At 40.6% G+C, this 18,773-nt stretch overlaps 1 protein-coding gene across 1 annotated transcript; it reads right to left on the bottom strand.

The window, feature by feature from the left end:
• Positions 1–3,570: 3,570 nt before the first annotated feature.
• On the bottom strand, positions 3,571–18,324 carry mxra5a (matrix-remodelling associated 5a). Its single transcript, XM_008430351.3, has 8 exons — positions 18,080–18,324; positions 17,667–17,889; positions 17,425–17,554; positions 16,001–16,391; positions 11,501–15,385; positions 7,984–8,902; positions 7,551–7,877; positions 3,571–7,368 (listed from the first exon to the last, which is right to left on the bottom strand). Exons 2-8 carry the CDS (start codon positions 17,849–17,851, stop codon positions 5,778–5,780), a joined length of 7,428 nt encoding a protein of 2,475 aa, XP_008428573.1. The 5' UTR covers positions 17,852–17,889; positions 18,080–18,324; the 3' UTR covers positions 3,571–5,777.
• Positions 18,325–18,773: the final 449 nt, after the last annotated feature.

Raw genomic sequence — 18,773 nt, 5'->3', positions numbered from 1 at the left:
GAAGGTCCCTTTATAACATTTGATATAATTCATGCTGGATTCAAAGAGCAACTACTCAAAAATGTTTGAGTTTTTGTTGATGACACTCACCTGTTTTCAGTTAATTCCTATTATTTTTAAGTCAGTGTTTCCTGTTCACTTTGGGTTACCACTTTTTTCCTCTACCAGACAAAAACATTGTTCAGCATTTTTTCCATGCTTGACATTAAAATAGTGGCTGCCACACCGTCCTGCTTGTCTATTGTGGGACCTTCTCTGCTTGCTGGGCTTCGCTAAGTCTTAGTAGATGAGATCTAAAACGAGAGAAGCTGAAACAAAAGCATTTTGCAATTTGTGATGTTCAAAGCAAAACACTATGTGTTAAATGTGACAGAACTATTTGTTTCTCCTGAAACATTGCCATACCATCGGCGTCACTGGCCCCTCTGAGCACCACCAGCAGGTAAAATGGGTGAATGTCTTGCCCAATGGCAAAGTAACTGAGACGGACAGAGTTGGGAGTCAAACCGGCATCCCAATGGTTAAAGGACAAAACATCTCAAGCTCAGTCAGTCACACTGGTGAACATTCAAGGTTCACCATGGATTATGAGATGGATTTAGGTCTGGACTAGGCCGTCCAAACACATGAATATGTGTCAATCTAAATCATTTCATTGTACCTATGGATACGTGTTTAGGATGGTTGCCATGTTGGGAGGTGAACCTCCACCCTGGACTCAAATCTTCTGCAGCCTCTAACAGGGTTTCTTCCAAGACTCTCTTGGATTTACCTCCATCAACTCCAACCAGCTTCTCTCCTCACAGCATGATGCTGCCAGCACCATGTTATATACTGAGCATTCTGTGTTACAGTCAGGCCTAAAATTGACATTTTTGTAGTTTCATCCAATCAGAGAACCTTCATCCAGAAATCTGCTGGGTCTCGACTTGAACTCCAAAAAAAATAATGATAATAAAAATTAAAAATCAGCATACCCCAATTCTAAATATGTTCATCTGGGATGGATAATTTAGTAAATGGACATGAAAAAAGTAACTTACACAATTATAGTTTGATTGTTATCTGTAAGAAAACGCAACATTTTCTTTGCACTGCACAATGACTCATAGCTTTGTGTTGGTCAACACATAAAATCCCAATCAAGTCTAATTGGGTTTTCGTGGTAGGGGTTTTGGAAAGGCGTCCTCTGTGACTTTCCGAGATTTAACGTGATTGTGAGTCTGGAATGACTGTAGAGGAATCTCAGCATTTGAAAGGTATTGGAAAAAGACCTCTGCCGATCTCATGCTGTTGTTATGCCATGCTCTGGCTGCGTTCAGTCGCACGCTGTGTAGACAGAGGGGAATGTGATAACCAGTAAGGAATCCTAAACTCCTCCATATGCTCTGGACTAACTGCTTTCATCATGTGCGGCAGTCATAGCTTGATTCATGCGCAGAGCTGTCTGGTTAATTGGATCAGAGGTTCCACCAGATTCTTATGACCTGTAATTTGTGAGATCGGGATAATTGGGAACTGCATGAGTAATGACAGTCAGCTGTGGAGCGGGGGTTATGGGGTGCTCTTGTTTCCAAGCCACTTCAGCGGGTGGGGCTGGTTTCCACTGAAATCTGGGCCAGAGACTAAACCATATTCCCACAATTAGTCATAAAAGTACAGCACAGTTTAATGGATCTGCACAGATATGAGAACCCAGCTCACCTCCAGACTTGCTTGGAATCATTTTTCACTCAGGATTTTACACCTGGGAATGATCCTACATTAAATATGTTATATAAAACTAACTCCAGCAAACCAAGCAGGAAATTCTACTAATTTCATGTACATTTAGTAAAGAGAAATATTTTAGTAGTTCTAAGTGACATAAAACAAAAGAAGTCTGGTCTGATTTGACTTCAGATAGTAAGTAAAGAAAGGTATATGTAAACTTCTGGTTTTAGATGTAGCATCATATGTTATAGCTGGACATTTCAAACATTTTTAAGGATTGTCTTTTTAAGTTGTGACTCTGTGACTATAATCGACTGTCATCTGCATACATTGTTACATAAAGGTGGGAGATCACTATGGAAACAGAGATTCAAGATGGAAACTTGCATTGTAGCTACAGTAGGATTGTTTTTATTGTAAGTGATACAGTTAGATTGTTCTTTATAATTACAACATTGCAACAGGATCGCAAATATCTTTGTGTATAAAACATCTTCCTGCTACTTCATAGTCTAACATGGAAACGCTGACTCTTGCAAGGAGTCACATTCACATATCAGGCCTTTAATTCACTCAGGGAAAACATTGATCACTGTGGTCCAATGATTCTCCAAGATGGAAACATGAACTTAATCTGCCAGAGGAATGCTGAGCACCGTTTGGGTGGAAGGAGACGGAGCACAGAGGGACTGGTTAACCTCGGAGCTGTGATGACTCCCAGTCAGATACTCCTTGTTCTGATGAACTAACAGAGGTTTTCCATGTGGCTCCAGATGTTTCTTCTCTCTCCCTCTATCAAAAAAATGAAATAAAATAAAAGTGTGGCTGTATTCCCAGAGTAATAATTACAAGTTTCTACTCTTGAAGAATAATGGTGACCACTGAACTGAACTGCTAAATGCTGAATTTTTTCTTTTTGTTTTCTGCTCCCAATGTTAGAATCTTGGGTTGTTTAGTTGGATTTAGCTCATTTCTGTGCTCCTTTGTTTCTTTCCTTTAATTAGATCAGCTGTGTTTCTGTTTTTCTTTAGTTCAGTCCTTTCATAGTCTTTCTAGTTTATTATCTTTATTTCTTGTTGTGTCTAGTTATTTTTAATTTCACTAATTTAACTTTGCTTTATTGTTATATTCATTTTCCTACTCTACCTCAACTCCTGAGCCACCTTCTGTCTCTTCCTCTCTTCAGTCGCCCCCTGGTCTCTCCACTCACACCTGTAAGCAGTTAGCTCATCAGTCCAGGTGTTTTGTTCACCGTTCAGCCTCCCAGTATGTTAGCACCGTTTTCCCAGTCACTCCTTGCCGGTTTCTCCCGTCTACTCCCATTATCTTCCCGTCTATTCCCAGTCATCTTCCTATTTTGCTCAGTTCTGGCTCTCTGCATTCTTTGTGTTCTTCATGGTTTTTGGTTGTAAGTTTTTGTTCTTCATTTGTTCATTAAATTCAATAAAACCTGCTCTGCACCTCCGCCTGCTGCATTTGGGTCACCAACAATCTGCACATCCAGACACCCAAAAGTTAGTAATTAAATCATTTATACTTAAGCAAAAAAAAGGATCTTTTTCACAATATTCTTGTTTTTAGATGTAGTTGCACCACATCATGTGAAGCCACAGAAACATTTGGAATAATTCAAAAACAGATTCATAAATGAGAGTCACTTTAAATTGAAAACATTTTTTTCCCTGACCTCATGAAGAAAACAATACTGTTATACATACTTAATGAGAAAATTTAACCAAAAGATGACCAATAAAAAAGCATGTGTAGCAGAGGGATGCACTGGTAGCTTCTGTCATCATTTGATTTGCACTTTTCTTTATTTTCCAGAGTCAACACAGAAAGTGCTTTGAACACAGATTGAAAAGACGTGTTTATTACTTTGTGGAAAACTGCTCAGTCTATCAACAACAAAATACATCACAGCTGAGGACATCATTGCTGTCAGGACTGCAGACCCACTACAGGGACAGAAAGCCCCTCAGCTGAAACCAGATGTTTCCATGCACTGTTTAAAATGGGTTTGTTTAAAGACTGCAGAATAAATGTTAATGTAAAAACAACACAAAACACTAAAGCCGCGCTTAGACAGAGGAAATTTGATTTCAATTTTTAAGCTGCAATACACAGCTCACATTCAGAACTGCTGTGAAGTACAAACGTGTAAGTAAAGAGACTCATATTTGAGTTTGGCAGGCACAGCAAACTCATTGTATGAAAGGTAAACTAAAAAGATTAAGATGAAAACTGTGATCCTAATTCAATATGACTGAAGCAAAAAGAGCAACACCTCAATTTTGAGTTAATTGTTAATGTAAAACTGTCAACATAAAAATGTATTTGGTGCAAGGGACCACTGAGCGCTCTGTATGCCCCCCGGCTGTTTCGCTTCTGATACATTTTTTGGGATTTATTCCTTTTGGATTTAGTTTTTCTTGTTTCCTTTAGTGAACTCTCTTGACTTTCACCTGCTTGGCACCTCCCTGCATTTGGATCTGCAATACATTTTATTACTTTTTTCTCTAACACTCTTGAGAATGAGTTACTTTCTTTCATACATGCACATATTTTCTTGAGTTATTTTTGTACCTAATTCATTGGTTTCTTTTCGTTTGTGTATAAATTTGGTAGAACTTCCAAAAGATTGAAAATCAAACACCACATTGTCAAGTCAGAAAAGGCAAACCGTGTTAAACCATTAAACATAAATCATACATGAATTTCTTTTTCTTTTTTATTCTTTTTTATTTCAAAACAGAATTAAAATATAACAATATAACATAAAACATCTTTGTAGCTCTGCCAGTCGTAAATGAACACAGTGTGTTTCGCCTCGTCAGCAGCCACAACATTCAGGAAGTTTCAGGTGTTTGTGAGACTAAAGTTTCTAAGTTAAGTAAACCTGTTGTTGCTGTCCTTTTAAATTCTTTTTGCATATTCTGCCAATAAAAACATGTTGACTGGCATCATCACGTTATTAAGTAAAATTAATTACTGCTTTAATAAGACCCTTCCAACATGTAGCATTAGCTTAAAAGTACTTTTTACTTCTAAATGACAAGTTGCTGTGAGAAAATGAAGTGTAGACATTCATTGTGGTTGTTCACGGTGACACTTTGACAGGTGAGCTACTGTAGAAACTGTGAGGCTTCAGCTCCTTCAGTTCACTGTCACTATGTTTACCATATTAATAGAACATTATATTGCTGGCTCTCTTATTTAGCTTTCTTTATTTCTTTTCCATTTTATCACATATTGCTTGATTTCTGACATGGCAATCAGAGGCTTCCGATTGTAATAATCATGAAATGTACTAAAAATGATATATACCCTTTTACTGTTTGTCTGTGTGAATATTTAAGATTATTCATACACATTTTGAGGCAATTCTCAGAGTGTCAGTGTTTTATCAAGATCTTTTATCAAGATCTACAAATAACAAGATGCAACTCATAAAAATGTATATGGATTTTTGAAAGATTGTTACAAAACCTTTCACATATAAATGGCATGAATGGGCGATATGTAAGTGACTTGATATGTTGCCATCGAGAAGCATGTAATAAAACAGGTCAGGCTTTTCACAAAGCAACTTGATTTTGTCATTTAATTATAATAAATACATCAAAAATTCTACTTTTTGGCAGACTTAACACAAAACAACTTAGCAATATATCTTATTCTAAATAATTTACTTCCATTTAAAAAGGTCGGTGGTGAAATTGGTAAAGTTGAATATGATACAAAGATGATTAAGACCACCATTAGTGACCCCTCTAGAAAACATAACCCGTACATACGTAGGTTTTCTGTATCCAAATTACCTGAGCAATTATGTATTTACACACAGATCTTTCACAATATTGTACAAAGAAAGAAAGTAGGGTGCACATGATGTTAACTTTAAGCCTCTAAGTCAGAACATGATTAAAGAGCCACTGTTTGCTAATTGGATGGTGATTTCACAATTTTTCCAGTGACTGTAATTGTGTTCTGATATGTCTTTCAATTAGGCAGTTGCTTGGGCATAAAGTATTGCCTTGGATATGGGTTGAAAGTAAAATTCTTTAGAACACATTCAGAAATGTTGTTTTAGAGTCCACACCTGCAGTATTTCTGGCAGTGCATCGGTAAACACCAGAATCTCGTTCGGTTGGATTCTGAATGATTAGGGAACCTTGTGGATGGAGATACTTGTTCCCAAAAAGGCGTGGCTGTGCACTTACAACCAGGCGGGTTTTATCAGGTGTTTCCCAAGCCACCTCTACTTTAGGGAGCCCAGTGGCAACACAGTTCAGCTGAACTGCAACTCCATTTTTGGCGTAAGTAACAGAGGGAGGGCCACTGGTAATCCTGGGTTGGTTTCCAATGATATTTACTGAGACTGACAGCAAGGAGCTGCCATATTCATTGGCAGCTCTGCAAACATAGGGTCCTCGATCATGGACTGATGCTTGTCGAATGACAATTGTCCCATTGCGCAATATCGAATAGCGTCCAGATTTCTGCAGCCTGTTGAAGACAGCCCCGCTGGGCAGGGTCCATGTAAGTCTGAATGGCTCACCAGTTGTTTGACAATGAAGGAAAAGTGTTTCACCATCCATGATGCTGACAGGAGATATGTATCGGTTCAGAATCTGTGGCTTCCTTCCTGGGGACAGGGTGACTGTACTCTCAAAAGTCCCAGCAGAGGTATGCCCCACACAGCGGTACATACCAGCATCAGCAACAGATGGGTTGCTGATGATCAAAGATCCATCAAGTTGGTGAAAAAACTTTGAAATTCGAGCACCGGCTTGGAGAGGAGTGCCGCTGGGTAAGGTCCACATTATATCAGTTAACTCCAAGCCATCAATCGAGCAATTTAGAGTCACTCTATTCCCCACTTTTAGGGAAAAGCTTCCTCTTTTGGGAGCATCAGTTTGTGGACTTCCAACCATTTCTTTGACATCCAAGTTGACCAACATTCTAACTTCCCCTCCTTCATAACGAGCAACACACACCATCTGTCCTGAGTCGGTCTTCTTAGCTGATTGTATTTCCAAAGTACCATTCTGATGAACGGTCATATGATTACTGTAGTATGGAGCAGGAAGTATTATATTTCCTGGGAGGATCCACATGATATGAGGCGAAGGGGTTCCCTCGGTCACACAATCCAACAGTTTCCGTTCTCCCTGAACTGCATTAACTTTGATGGTATTTGAAGTTCCTCTTAAGCCATTGATGACTAGAGGAGCTGCCAAAACCTCCACTCTGGTAACTTTATTGTCTTGGCCAACGCTGTTCCTCGCCATACATGTGTAATTACCTCCATCGAATTGCTGAACCTTTTGAACAACCAGTGTTCCATCTTTAAGCACCTTGTATCTGTCTATTGCATTGGAAATCGGTGTATTTTTGGGAGACATCCAAGTGACAACAGGTACTGGGTCACCTTTGACATTGCACTGCAGTGTTACTGTCTCACCGTAGAGCACTCTGACAGTCTTTTGATCTTTATCCTGGATTTGTGGTGGGGATGTACCACCTTTCACCTTGACTCTCACCTTCATCTCATCTCTGCCAAGTTGGTTCTGTGCATAGCAAGTGTAATCACCTTCTTCTGGCTGGCCAACATCGTTAAAGTACAGCGTCCCATTGTCAAACACCACATACCTACAAACAATTTGAAAAGAGGGGGATGAATGTTACACTTTGATGACAGAATTTGTTAGTTGAAAATAGGCTTGATTCATGAAACAAATTACTTATTGTTAGCTAGTATTTGAATGTGGTTTTGCAAAGCAAACACAGGCAAATCAGGAACTTCCCTTGAGCTAAAGAATAATGACTCATACCTGCGACTGCGTCCCACACGGACTCCTGCTTTCTGCTTTATTGGGTTGACCATGGTCCCATCTGGCAGTGCCCAGCTAATCTCCGGGCTGGGGAGGCCAGACGCCACACAGTCCACCTTCAGGTCTTGGCCTTGCACCACCTCCTGACTGGATTTCTGGAGTTTTTGCTCAATTGTTGCTGGTTTGGTCAAGACATTGACCCGCAGTTGAACGTAGTCATCACCCATCTTATTACGGGCCACACACAGGTAGTCACCTCCATCCTTGTCAGTCACAGAATGAATGCTTATGCTGCCATTAAGGAATACTTTGATCCTAGACTCAAAGCTGCACAAAAAATTAAATAGTACCATTAAAACAACCTTTAATATTCAGGACATTAAGAGTTGTTATGATAATAACTATGAAGAACTTGTCCTTTATATTTGCCCACCTGAACTGACTATCCACTAGCTTCTTGGAGGGCGTCCTCCAGATGATTCGAGGCTCCGGTTCACCTGTTGCTACACAGTTCAGAAGTAGATTACTTCCATAGATTACATCTGTTCTCTGGGGAGATGAAGATGTAATCATGGCTTTAGCAGACAACAGCTTTCTTCTGACACTTAGCATCACAGTCCTGCTGCTTGAGGCTACTCCATTACTTGCTTTGCATACATATCTCCCAGAATTCTTGAAGTCCAATCTCTGTATATGGAGAGTCCCGTTTGGAAAGACAATAAGGTTCTCTCTAGTAATTAGTAGGGAAGGAGTGAGCTGTGTGCCATCAGGAGTGATCCAACGCATGACTGGCTGAGAGGCTCTTGTGGCAGTGCAGTCAATATAAGCAGCGCTGCCCTCTGGAAAAGTCATGTTCTCATCTAATCTCTGCTGAATCAAAGAGGGCATTGCAGAGACATGAAGATGCACTGACACGGTATCAGCTCCAGCTGCACTGCTGCCAGTGCATCTGTAAATCCCATTGTCAGTAAAACTAGCCCGGCTGATATGAAGAGTTCCACTATCATCTACAGCCACCTGCCACTGAGATGGCACAGAAGGTGAGGTCGCCATCAGCTGGACTGAGTTAGGGAGGACCCACTTAACCCGAGGCACAGGATCTCCTTCAACTTTGCATTCCAGTTCAACCTTGCTTCCTTCATACACATGGATGTCTCGCTCTCGAGGTTGAAGAACCCGTGGATGATGAGACATGACTATAAGGTTAGCCATCATCTTGTCTGTACCATACTGGTTCTGAACAGCGCACACGTACGGGCCCTCATCTGTTAGCTGTGAGTTTCTTATGATTAAAGTTCCATTATGGAGGACCTCAAACCTCTGCACCTTCATGTTCCTGGCGATACTCGTTCCTACACAAACAGAAGCACACGGTTGTTTCAGAAAAGAAGCAGTCATTATCCATGAACGTTTTTACATTTTGTCACAATATAATCACAATTCCAACATTTTTTTTGATTGACCAACATAAAGTTAAATACTCTTGCATAGAGATGTGCCGATCAGGTTTTTTCCAGCCGATACCGATACCGATCACTGATACCGATCACATTATTCTTTTTTTTTTAATCATAAACACTACCGGTTACATTATGTGGAAAAAGGAACCATAAATTCACCTTAATTTAGACAAAAACTTGTTTTTAATAACTTTTTCCAAGAAGAAAACTAAACAAAACAGGCATTGTGCAAATTGTACTGCTATCGGTAATACTATCTTTAACGGACTTCTTCCTCAAAGAGGTTCTCTGTAAGGAATAGCTTAGAAGTTTGCACTTAGTTATCTGATTTTTGAGAGGGTTTCATTTTAAGTTTCATCTGTGAATCCCTACCAAGCAGTCGAAGAAATGGTTCTCCTCTGATCTAAGAGGTTCCAGACAGAAGAGAGACAAACTTACTGACAGGTCAGTTTCTAAGACTTTGGGACTCTCAAGAAGCACAGTGAGGAGCAAGCAAATGTGGAAAACATGGCACAGTGTGTAAAATAACTGAGCTTTCTCTCAAATGCAACCTCACTCCTTCCAAAATTACTCCAAGACATCATCAGTGACTCATCTGGCAGGTCTCAGGAGAACCCAACATCTAAAGGTCTGCAGCGTCTCAGTTAGGGTGAAAAAAAAGAGGTCAATGATTTCATATTCCAGAACTGCAGCTGGCATTTTATAATTATGAATTGATTTTGAATGCATTAGAGACCAACTTCAGTTATGTACAACGTGCAAACCAAATGGTTAGTTATGGGTGCATGAAAACTTCTGACCTATTCTGTGCACGACTTGAACTAAAAGCAAGATAAACTCCAGAATTCATGATATATTTTCTGAAATAGACGGAATCCCTACAGGAGACAACATATTCTAGAATGAAAAAAAAACTTTTTTATGAATTTCATCTCAAGCCCGTAAGGGTTCATTCATGCATAACAAGATAAAACTGAATTAACCTCCAGCAGATCCAAATGTTGTTTGCACAGGACTTGACATTTAAACAAAGGATATATTTGTAGGTGTGTTTAATCCACTTTTAAGTGGATTTCAGTAGAACCTCCTGACCCAGACAGCCATATGCTTTTAAGAGTCTGAATGTTTCATCTGTTTCCTTCACATAGGAAAATACATGTTGAGTGATGATTACTCTTTCCCTCATTAAAGATTTTCCACCACAGTTTGCAGTTTTTGCCTGTCTGAAATTATGATATAAGTGTAGTTATTCACTTTCAAAGCTTGTTGATGTAACTACACAGCAGTCATGTTCTAAACAAAGGAAAGCAGATATTTACATATTATATCCAAACAGGCACCACCCTCTCTGCTATCTGTCTGAAATTAAAACAGATTAAACTTCAGATTTCAGAGGTTTACATACACGATCACTGCTGCTGAAGCTGGTGAAAGAGTGTAATTATCCGTGAAACGAGTCCTGTACCAACATGGGCTGAAACGCCACTCAGAGCCGAAGATGTTGGTTTTCTAAATACAACAAGCACAAAAAACACTAAATCATACTTTGCAATTTTGATTTAGTTTCTAGTGCAAATATCTTAGTACACTTCACAACACTTTAAATAAGAGAAAACTAACTTACAAACTAACTTACAAGTGACTTTTCAACAAGACAGGAGCTTTTTCAAGTCAATAACTCCTTAATATTGAAGAGAGAATATTTGTTCCATTAGCTGATTATTTCATTTATAACAAGACATTTTTTACTGTAGTACTTTTTCATTAATATTAAGGAATTATTGACTTGAAAAAGCTCCTGTCTTGTTGAAAAGTTACTTGCAAGTTAGTTTTGTCTTATTTCAAGTTTACTAAAACATTTGCACGAGAAACCAGACCAAAAATACTTGGTAAGATTTTGTTGTTTTTGTGAATACATTTTGCAGATGATCTTTCACAAAAACCTGAATTACTGAATATGTGTTCTCTGGTTTGACTAAACTAAAATTGTTCCCAGTGCCCATTGTTACATTTGGAGGAAATAATGGTAAAACTTATAGGTCTGAAAACACAGTCTTAACCCTTGTGTGTGTGAGGACTGAGGCAAACGTAGAGGACTAAGGCAAATGATACAAGTTGTACGTGTGTGGGGTCGGTTGGACCCCATTTCCACATTCAAGGGTTAAATGTAAAGTATGGGGGTGGCAGCATCAGGCTGTGCGTGTGTGTGAATGTGTGTGTTTGAAGAAAGTGATAAAAACAAATTCTCTTCTCATTCTGGAATTAACAAATAGAAACAATTTTGGTAATCATAACTGATTAAAACCAGAAATATATTCTCTGTTTTAATGTCAGATAATGAGAAAACATGGTTGTGTTGTAAATATTAGCTTCAGCAGCATGTGGAAACCTGCAGTAGAATTGTATTAAATCTTTCATCTTTTCTTTAAGAACCTGCAGAAAAAGTTTACCTGCATAGAAAACTGAGTTCTTAGATCAAGTCTTACATACCGTTGGAAACTTTTGTCCAAGACAGGAATGGCATGGGCTGACCTCCAGTCTCACAGGGAAGCTTAGCATCTTTTCCTACTTTGACAGTAATCATCTGAGAATGGGTAGTTTTTATCCATGGCTTCCCTCTTTGAACAGATCCATGCTCAGTTAGGTGCTGTGTGGACACATCCAGAGTTACTGGTGACAGTGTCTTTTGGGATGGGATCACAGTGGGTACTGGTATAGAGGTGGATGCCTGAGAGGTTGGAATTGTACTTATTGGTTTGTGATTTGGAGGAAATGTAGGATGAAAGTTAAATGATCTTCTTAGGATGGATGTGGTAGAGATGGGTTTTATTTGTGTAGCCTGGCTGGTACTGACTGTGGCATTTTGAGTGATGGATGTTGGTAAAGACATTAAAAGAGGTACTAAAGGAGAAAGTCTGGGTTTTGAGAGATAGGGGGTCTCTCTGGATGGTTTAACATGATATGGCAACGGTGAGGTAGCTGAGGCATGTGTTGTTTTTAAACTACTCATATGTGGAGAATCAGTTCCAGCATTCAGAGGTTTCTTCTCAATTGCTTCACTCTTTAAATCTTCTAATGTTGTGAGTGTCTCGGTGGTGACCTCAGAAAGCTTCCTTGGAGTTGAGAGTGATCCTTTGGAAGTTTCTCCAGAGACTGCCTTGCTTCCACCCTGGATGGGTGAAGCAGTTTGGGTAAAATAGGAAGGCTGTAGTGAAGAATCCATTCCAGTCTTCTCCCAATGTATTTGTTCAACCTCCTCAGTAAAAGTCTCCTGATAGACAAATTGCTGATTCTTGTTGTCTGTTGGAAATTTTGTCATACTTTGAAAACCCCGTGAGGGACTTTCAGAGTGCAGCAGAGGTTCTGATTCTGTTGTAAAACTTCTTTCATGCCAGTCCTCTAAATGCTCACCAGGTGGAGGAGGACTGTCTGCAAACCTCTGCTGAGGGATTGATGGGAGAATCTCTGAAATCCCTGTAGGATACGCACTGTCTGAGATTTCCACAGTGCTGTGAGGAGTTGTATTTCCATGAGTTATGCCTGGAGAAACGCTTGGAAATGATGGTGCAGCTGCAGTTCTTTGCCATGATTTGTTTTGGCTGTCCTTTGTTCCTAAAGAAGAGGTTGGTAGTGAGGAAGGCTCTTTGATTACCCCGTGGTTCTGCCTGAAGACTGAGCTTTCTTTATGACTCAGTCTGTCTGATGACGCCACTTGGCTCTCTATGAATGGAACAGAGGTAAATAAATGAACTGCAATTCCTGTTCTTTCTGTGTTTAACATTTTAGAGGCAGAGGTCTTGGCTGTAGGTAGGGGAGTATTTACAGGTGCGGTGGTGATGAAGCTGCCAAGTGTTTTGAGCTTTTGTTTCTTTCTGTCTGGCCGTCTCTTCCGGCCACCATTCCTCCTTTCAGAGCTGACTTTCCCAAGGCGTGACTTTGGCCGTCTTGTAGAGTACACCCTCCTTTTTCCAGGGAGACCGAAGGTAGTCGTTGGAGACACGGTCGTGACAACAACTTCAGAATGCAAATCATTGAGTGTTGTGTCCTTTGGATGTGACTGAAACTGTGACAGAGTTGAAGTCTCGCTCAAATAGTTTCCACTTCCTTCTTGACTTGCTGCAGAGTGATTTGGGTTGGCTGAAGGAGTAATTTGACTTTCCATAAAGAAGTCTTCTTTGTGATTTATGGAGTTAGTGACATCATTTGGTTTGTTCCTACTCTCACTGCTCTGCAGCCCCTCAGACGGATCAGCTGTTTGGATCTTATCAGCAGTAATACTTGTGCTTAGGTTCTCTGGAAAAGAAAATGTGCTGCTGCTGGTTGCAGTGTGTGCACTGGGCTGCCTGACAGTAATAGCGTGCGGTGGAACAGATGTGGTCTGGGGGAGGAAAACCCCACCGTTTAAATTTGTGATTAGGTTCAACTCTCTGTCATGGGTTGGGTGCTGTGTAGTATATGCAATTTCTGTTGGATGGGGTTCTATAGTAACATGTCTGCTGTTAGGAGTTGCATCTTGTGCAGAGATGATTTCAGGTGCCACGTGATTATCTTGACCATGAGTTCTGTGTTCTGTAGGTTTTTCAGGGCTCTGACCGATGGAATAATGCTGACCCACTCGCTCATGTACAGTCACACCATCTGATGGCTCGTCAGAAGTTTCCCAAGACTGTGTCGTCAACTCTGTTGCTTTCATCTTTGTTGGGAAAGAAGAAGGAGGTGAGGTCACAGTATTCCTGTCCCTAATCTTAGCTAAAATGTCTGCCCATTTCTCTGGGTCAATTTTACTTTTAGAAAGATTAATCCTCCTTCTATTCTCTACTAAACCTTTCAGGTTTCCATTGTGAGACCCTATTGGTTTCCGCAGCACAGGCTGTCGCTGCCAGGTGCTCCTAGATGGATGAATTCCTTTTCTTCCTGGGACTAGACTCGCTGGGAGTTTACGTCTAACACTATTGATGCGATGGCGTATTGTAGACCCGTCATTGTCACCTGATGCTTCTTCTGGATTCTCTGTAGGGACTTTGATTTGAGTGTTCACCCCTGAGGCTGACTGAGGCCTTGCTGGAAACTTGCGTATCGGTCTAATTAGACCATTGCGCCTAATTATACTAACTTTTTTCACTAGTGTGTCTACACCATGTTGATTGATTGCTACACATTTGTAATAACCACTATCTGATATCTGAGTCTTTGGGATTTGAAGAGTACCATTAAAAGTCACCAGTGCTTTGGAATAATTAGCTTGGAAATGAATTATTCTATTGTTTGGTAGAATCCAGTTTATTTCGGCATCAGGGGAACTGGATGCTGTACAGTCCAGAGAAATGGAGTTTCCTGTAAATTCCTCTATTGATGTAATTGATGTGTCGTCCCCTGTGGGGGGACTAGAGGATTCCTGGACAGTGAGATAGAAGGAAAGCACAGCAAAATCTCCTTGAACCTTGGCAATGCAGTAGTAAGCTCCAGTGTCTCTGTGAGTTACGGCTTTAATTTTCAACCTTCCATCTCTGGAAACCGAAACCCTGTTCTCAGGACTCCTAAATGGGCTGTTCAGTTTGGAACCGTCTGGCAGCATCCACTGAATTACTGACGGGTCAGAACTGTGCACGTTACAGGCCATTTCATTTGAACTTCCAAGGATAACACTCATAGCTTTCTGTGTTCTGTTTGTTGACTCGATCATGACCCAGTTCCTCTGGAGTCTTTGCTGAAGCTCAGTGTCTACTGTCTCTGAGAGGTTCAACCTTAGAGTTAATTTTACCATGCTGGTTGATGACTGAGGCCGGTTCAGTTGTAGTTCTATGGATGGTTGCATCAGCCATGCAGGCTCGGCCAACACTTTGACTTTAAGACCTGTGTAGTACTGGGCATCCTGCACAGAGTCCTGGTTATATACATGTGCTGGGTACAGATCTTGGCTTGGAGTGACTCCTTGTTTTAAATGGGCTGGAACGTTGCTGTAGTATGCAATCAGTCTCCACAGCTGCTCGTATTTTTCTCTGTCAACAGAACACTGAAGGTCTACTGACAAGGTGATGTTTGCGACCAGCTGAAGCTGGTTGACCTGCTCCCAGCTTACCTTAGCAAGTTCTTTTAGCTTGTGAGCACTGCACTCCAGATCTAACTCATTCCCATGCTCATCAGAGAGGCCAAGGGATATGTTACCAATGGGCTCCTTAAAGTCCTCTGAGGTCAATGTCTCACTCTCAGAATCTTCTAGTGATGTAGTTCTATGAAGGAAGCTGATGACCGGGCTATTGCAAACCAGAGGATGAGCAGCTTGGAGTTCATTTTCCTTCACTTGTATGGGAGAAGAACACATTGGACACAGCTGGCCACCTGGAAGGGCTCTGTCCTTTTTACATTTCAGAACGCCTGGAGCAGAAAAAAGAAGAACAGAGTTAATATAGGACTTATAAAAATAATACAAATGGGGTGCATTCACAGCAGCCCTGTTTAATTGAACTCTACTTTGTTTCGCTATAAAACTTGGTTTGTTTATGAATGTGCAATCAAACTCTGACCAAAGAAGCAAACTCTGGTTCACCTACAAATCTAGATGTCACTCTTTAGGTCTGAAGTGAAATCTAGCGCAGTTTGAATGTGAACACCAAGCGGACCAGAGATTGTGCCAAAAGAAGGACCAAACTGCAGTGCACGGCATTCTGGTTAAGGACAACAAAAATAAACATGAGTCTAGTGTGGATTTTTTACCAAAAGCAAAGGAGAAATCCAACAAATGCTAAAACTTGACGCCACTCCATTTTGTTAACATCTACTAAGGAAGGAAGGAGGAAGTTGTGCTCAGCGTCTTCAGAGTTTTCATGTTGTTTCCTTCAGTAGTCCTCGGTGGAGCGCAGTGTGAAAAAGCGAACAACACAAGATGAAAATGTAACAAGTGTTGCAGTTTTAGTCCCCAATCAAACAAAGTCTACTGGACTATCAGGTGTGAAAACACCCTAAGAATATTAACAATAATTACAATCTGACCTGGTGAAGTTTTTTCCCAGTCATGCAACCAACTCATGCTGCAGTCACAGGTCCAAGGGTTCCCATGGAGGTACAGGTTCTCAAGCTGTGGCATGGTCTCCACCAGCTGTGACGGGACGGATGTGAGTGCATTGTCAGATAGGTAGAGGTGTCGCAGGGTAGAGATGTAGAACTGGCCCATCAGAGCGAAGGTGGTGAAGGTGGCAGGATGCAGTTGTTGAAGCTGGTTTCCCTCCAGCTGCAGAAAGCGTAAGGAAGTGAGTCCCTGGAAAGCGTCTGGATGGATGAGTTCTATCTGGTTGTGATCCAAGTGCAGCCTGGCCACAGACCACAGCCCCTGCAGCGTCAGCCTGTTGATTTTCTTCAGCTTGTTGTAGCTCAACTTCAGCATCTGAACCAACAAGTATAACAGAAAAGTTCCAATATTAACCAGATTATCAAGTCAATTACATGCAAATTAAAACAAGAACCTCAATAATGTTTTATGTTTCAGTGATAAAAAATATTTCTAATCTTATGTTTCAGAAATACTTGATGCAACATAAACCCAACATAAATAATAATAAATGGGAAAGTATTGGACACGTCAGTGTTTTAACTTGGCTAAAATATTTCTGAAGTAAAATTCAGACCATCTGTCTGTTAAAACGCAGCTAGTTCACATGTATGACGCAATCAATGCAGTTTAGTCCACAAACCAAGTTATGAGTAAAAACTAGTATGAAGGAAATTCTTTCCAAAATTTAAAATCTGTAATCATTCCACTTTACAGATCAGCTGGTTTAATGTGAACTGATGGGTTGGTAAAGGGAAAAAAAAATCTGTTTTTTGTTTGTTCTTTTAATTCATTCTTTAAAACTGCATTTCTGTTCTTCTGAATGTAACTTCACGACTTACGTTTTGGGGCAATTGTGGTTAAGAGACAGAAAAGTCATTTTGTAATCAGACTGATGACTGGCATTCAACCCAAAGTCCCACTGATCTGCTTGCTGGTGTTTGAATGAGTGAATGCCTGTTTGGTAAAGTGGTAAATACTGGAAACACTATGACTTCTACCATTTATCTTTTTTCCAACATAGAAAGTCCTGCATTAGCACTGCTGATACTTTCTGTGAACCATGTACTGGTGAAATGAACATTTTCTTAATTTCTGCATTTCTGTTCAGCACCTTTGAGTTCATACTTGATACAATCCCAACAAAACAGTTTTCAAGATTTTAAAACATTATCAACTGGAATTTATTTTGACAATGATAAATCAAAACTCTTATTTCAAGTTTACTACGATAAATGTTCTATGATACAGTACATGTCCATCTCTATTGGATGTGCTGGATGATTGATTGATTGATTGATTGATTGATTGATTGATTGATTGATTGATTGATTGATTGATTGATTGATTGATTGATGGATTGATGTACCTGAAGTGATGCCAGGTCTCTGAATGCTCCATCAGGCACAGAGTGAATGTTGTTTCCATGGACCATGAGCAGCTCCAGCTTCCCCAGCCCAGACAGTGAAGTGTCACTTATTTTATGAATGCTGTTGAACCTGAAACAACACAACCTGTGAGGACAATTGAACAAACCTGCACTGGAAACATCAACCTGAAACACTCTTAATACATCCTGATAGGGCCAAGGATGGAAAAAAACCCACTGACCCCAAGTTTATGCGCTTCACTTGCTTGGGTACCGCTGCTGGGACGGTGAGGAGGGAGCGGAACGTGCAGTGGAGCTCAGCAGGTTCAGGACAGGAGCAGGGCCGGGGGCAGGGAGCAGACCCCACAGGGGACAGGAGCACCAGCAGAGTCTGGAGGACCCACAGGGTGGAGCGCTCCATCTTCATCCAGAGAGACAGACACAGCAGCTGCTTGGAGGGCCCGACTGCAACACGCACAATGCTGGAAAGTTTGTGATCTGCTTGATTCAGCTGATCTCTTTAATTTACAGACTGAATTCTCATGTTAAACATGCTGCAATGAATGTGAAGATGGTGTCATTTCAGTCACAATGTGAAAAAATGCTAATTGTTGCTTAAACCTAACTCATTGTTACAATATCCAGTTGCTCTTACCTTAAAGTACTGAAAACCTTTCTGCAGGAAGCCCCTCATGTCCCATGTTGTCATGTGTGACCACAAAGCTAAAGACCACAAACGGATAAAAAGACAAGTTACAGACTGGAGCTGGAATAATAAAAAAAGAAACAAAAAGATGGTTAGCTCCAAGCAGCAGTGTGCTCTCCTCACTCCCAGTCTGAAGCGAGTGAAGGAGCAGCTGCAGAGCGATGGCTGGAGACGCAGCAGGAGGAGCAAGGGAAGTTTGAAGGAGGGCAGAACATTTGCTCCCACAGCCAGGCAAACTGCTGCTGAGGCAGGAATGCTGCTGAAGTGTTGCTTGGATAACTTTGATTAGAATGACAAAGACTGACTTCAACAGCTGAACACAGACCAGCTGAGAGGAATAATGCAGGCAGTGACGTGTTTTTGGGCCAGATTTCAGATATTTGGCTGTGGTCCCTAACTGTATTTTTTCTTGTTTTATTTTTTGTAAAATGTGTCAAGACAACATTTGTGGTGAACTGGCGCAACATTAATAAAACTAAATTGTATTTAATTAAATGCATGTTTAATTAAATTCAGTAAAAATCTCTCATTATTCTGACATTTAGCAAACAGAAATCACTTTAATGAACATTACCAGACCAGCTTTAATCTAATGTAATGCCAGGCAGTTTTTTTTACACTGTATGTAAACATGTGGTTCACC

The sequence above is a fragment of the Poecilia reticulata genome, chromosome 2, assembly GCF_904066995.2.
Source record: "Poecilia reticulata chromosome 2, P_reticulata-male-v2, whole genome shotgun sequence".
In the NCBI taxonomy this organism is placed as follows: domain Eukaryota; kingdom Metazoa; phylum Chordata; class Actinopteri; order Cyprinodontiformes; family Poeciliidae; genus Poecilia; species Poecilia reticulata.
The sequence above is the reverse complement of the archived record's forward strand: the minus strand, read 5'-3'. Positions and strand labels throughout refer to the sequence as shown.

Bases quoted from the DNA above. Each gene is read 5' to 3' on its own strand.
- mxra5a (XM_008430351.3), bottom strand. From the start codon at position 17,851: ATGAAGATGGAGCGCTCCACCCTGTGGGTCCTCCAGACTCTGCTGGTG. The intron at 16,392-17,424 runs GTACATCAATCC...TTGTTGGTTCAG, and splicing joins GAGACCTGGCATCACTTCAG to ATGCTGAAGTTGAGCTACAA. The intron at 8,903-11,500 runs GTATGTAAGACT...CTGTTTGTGTAG, and splicing joins TTGGACAAAAGTTTCCAACG to GAACGAGTATCGCCAGGAAC.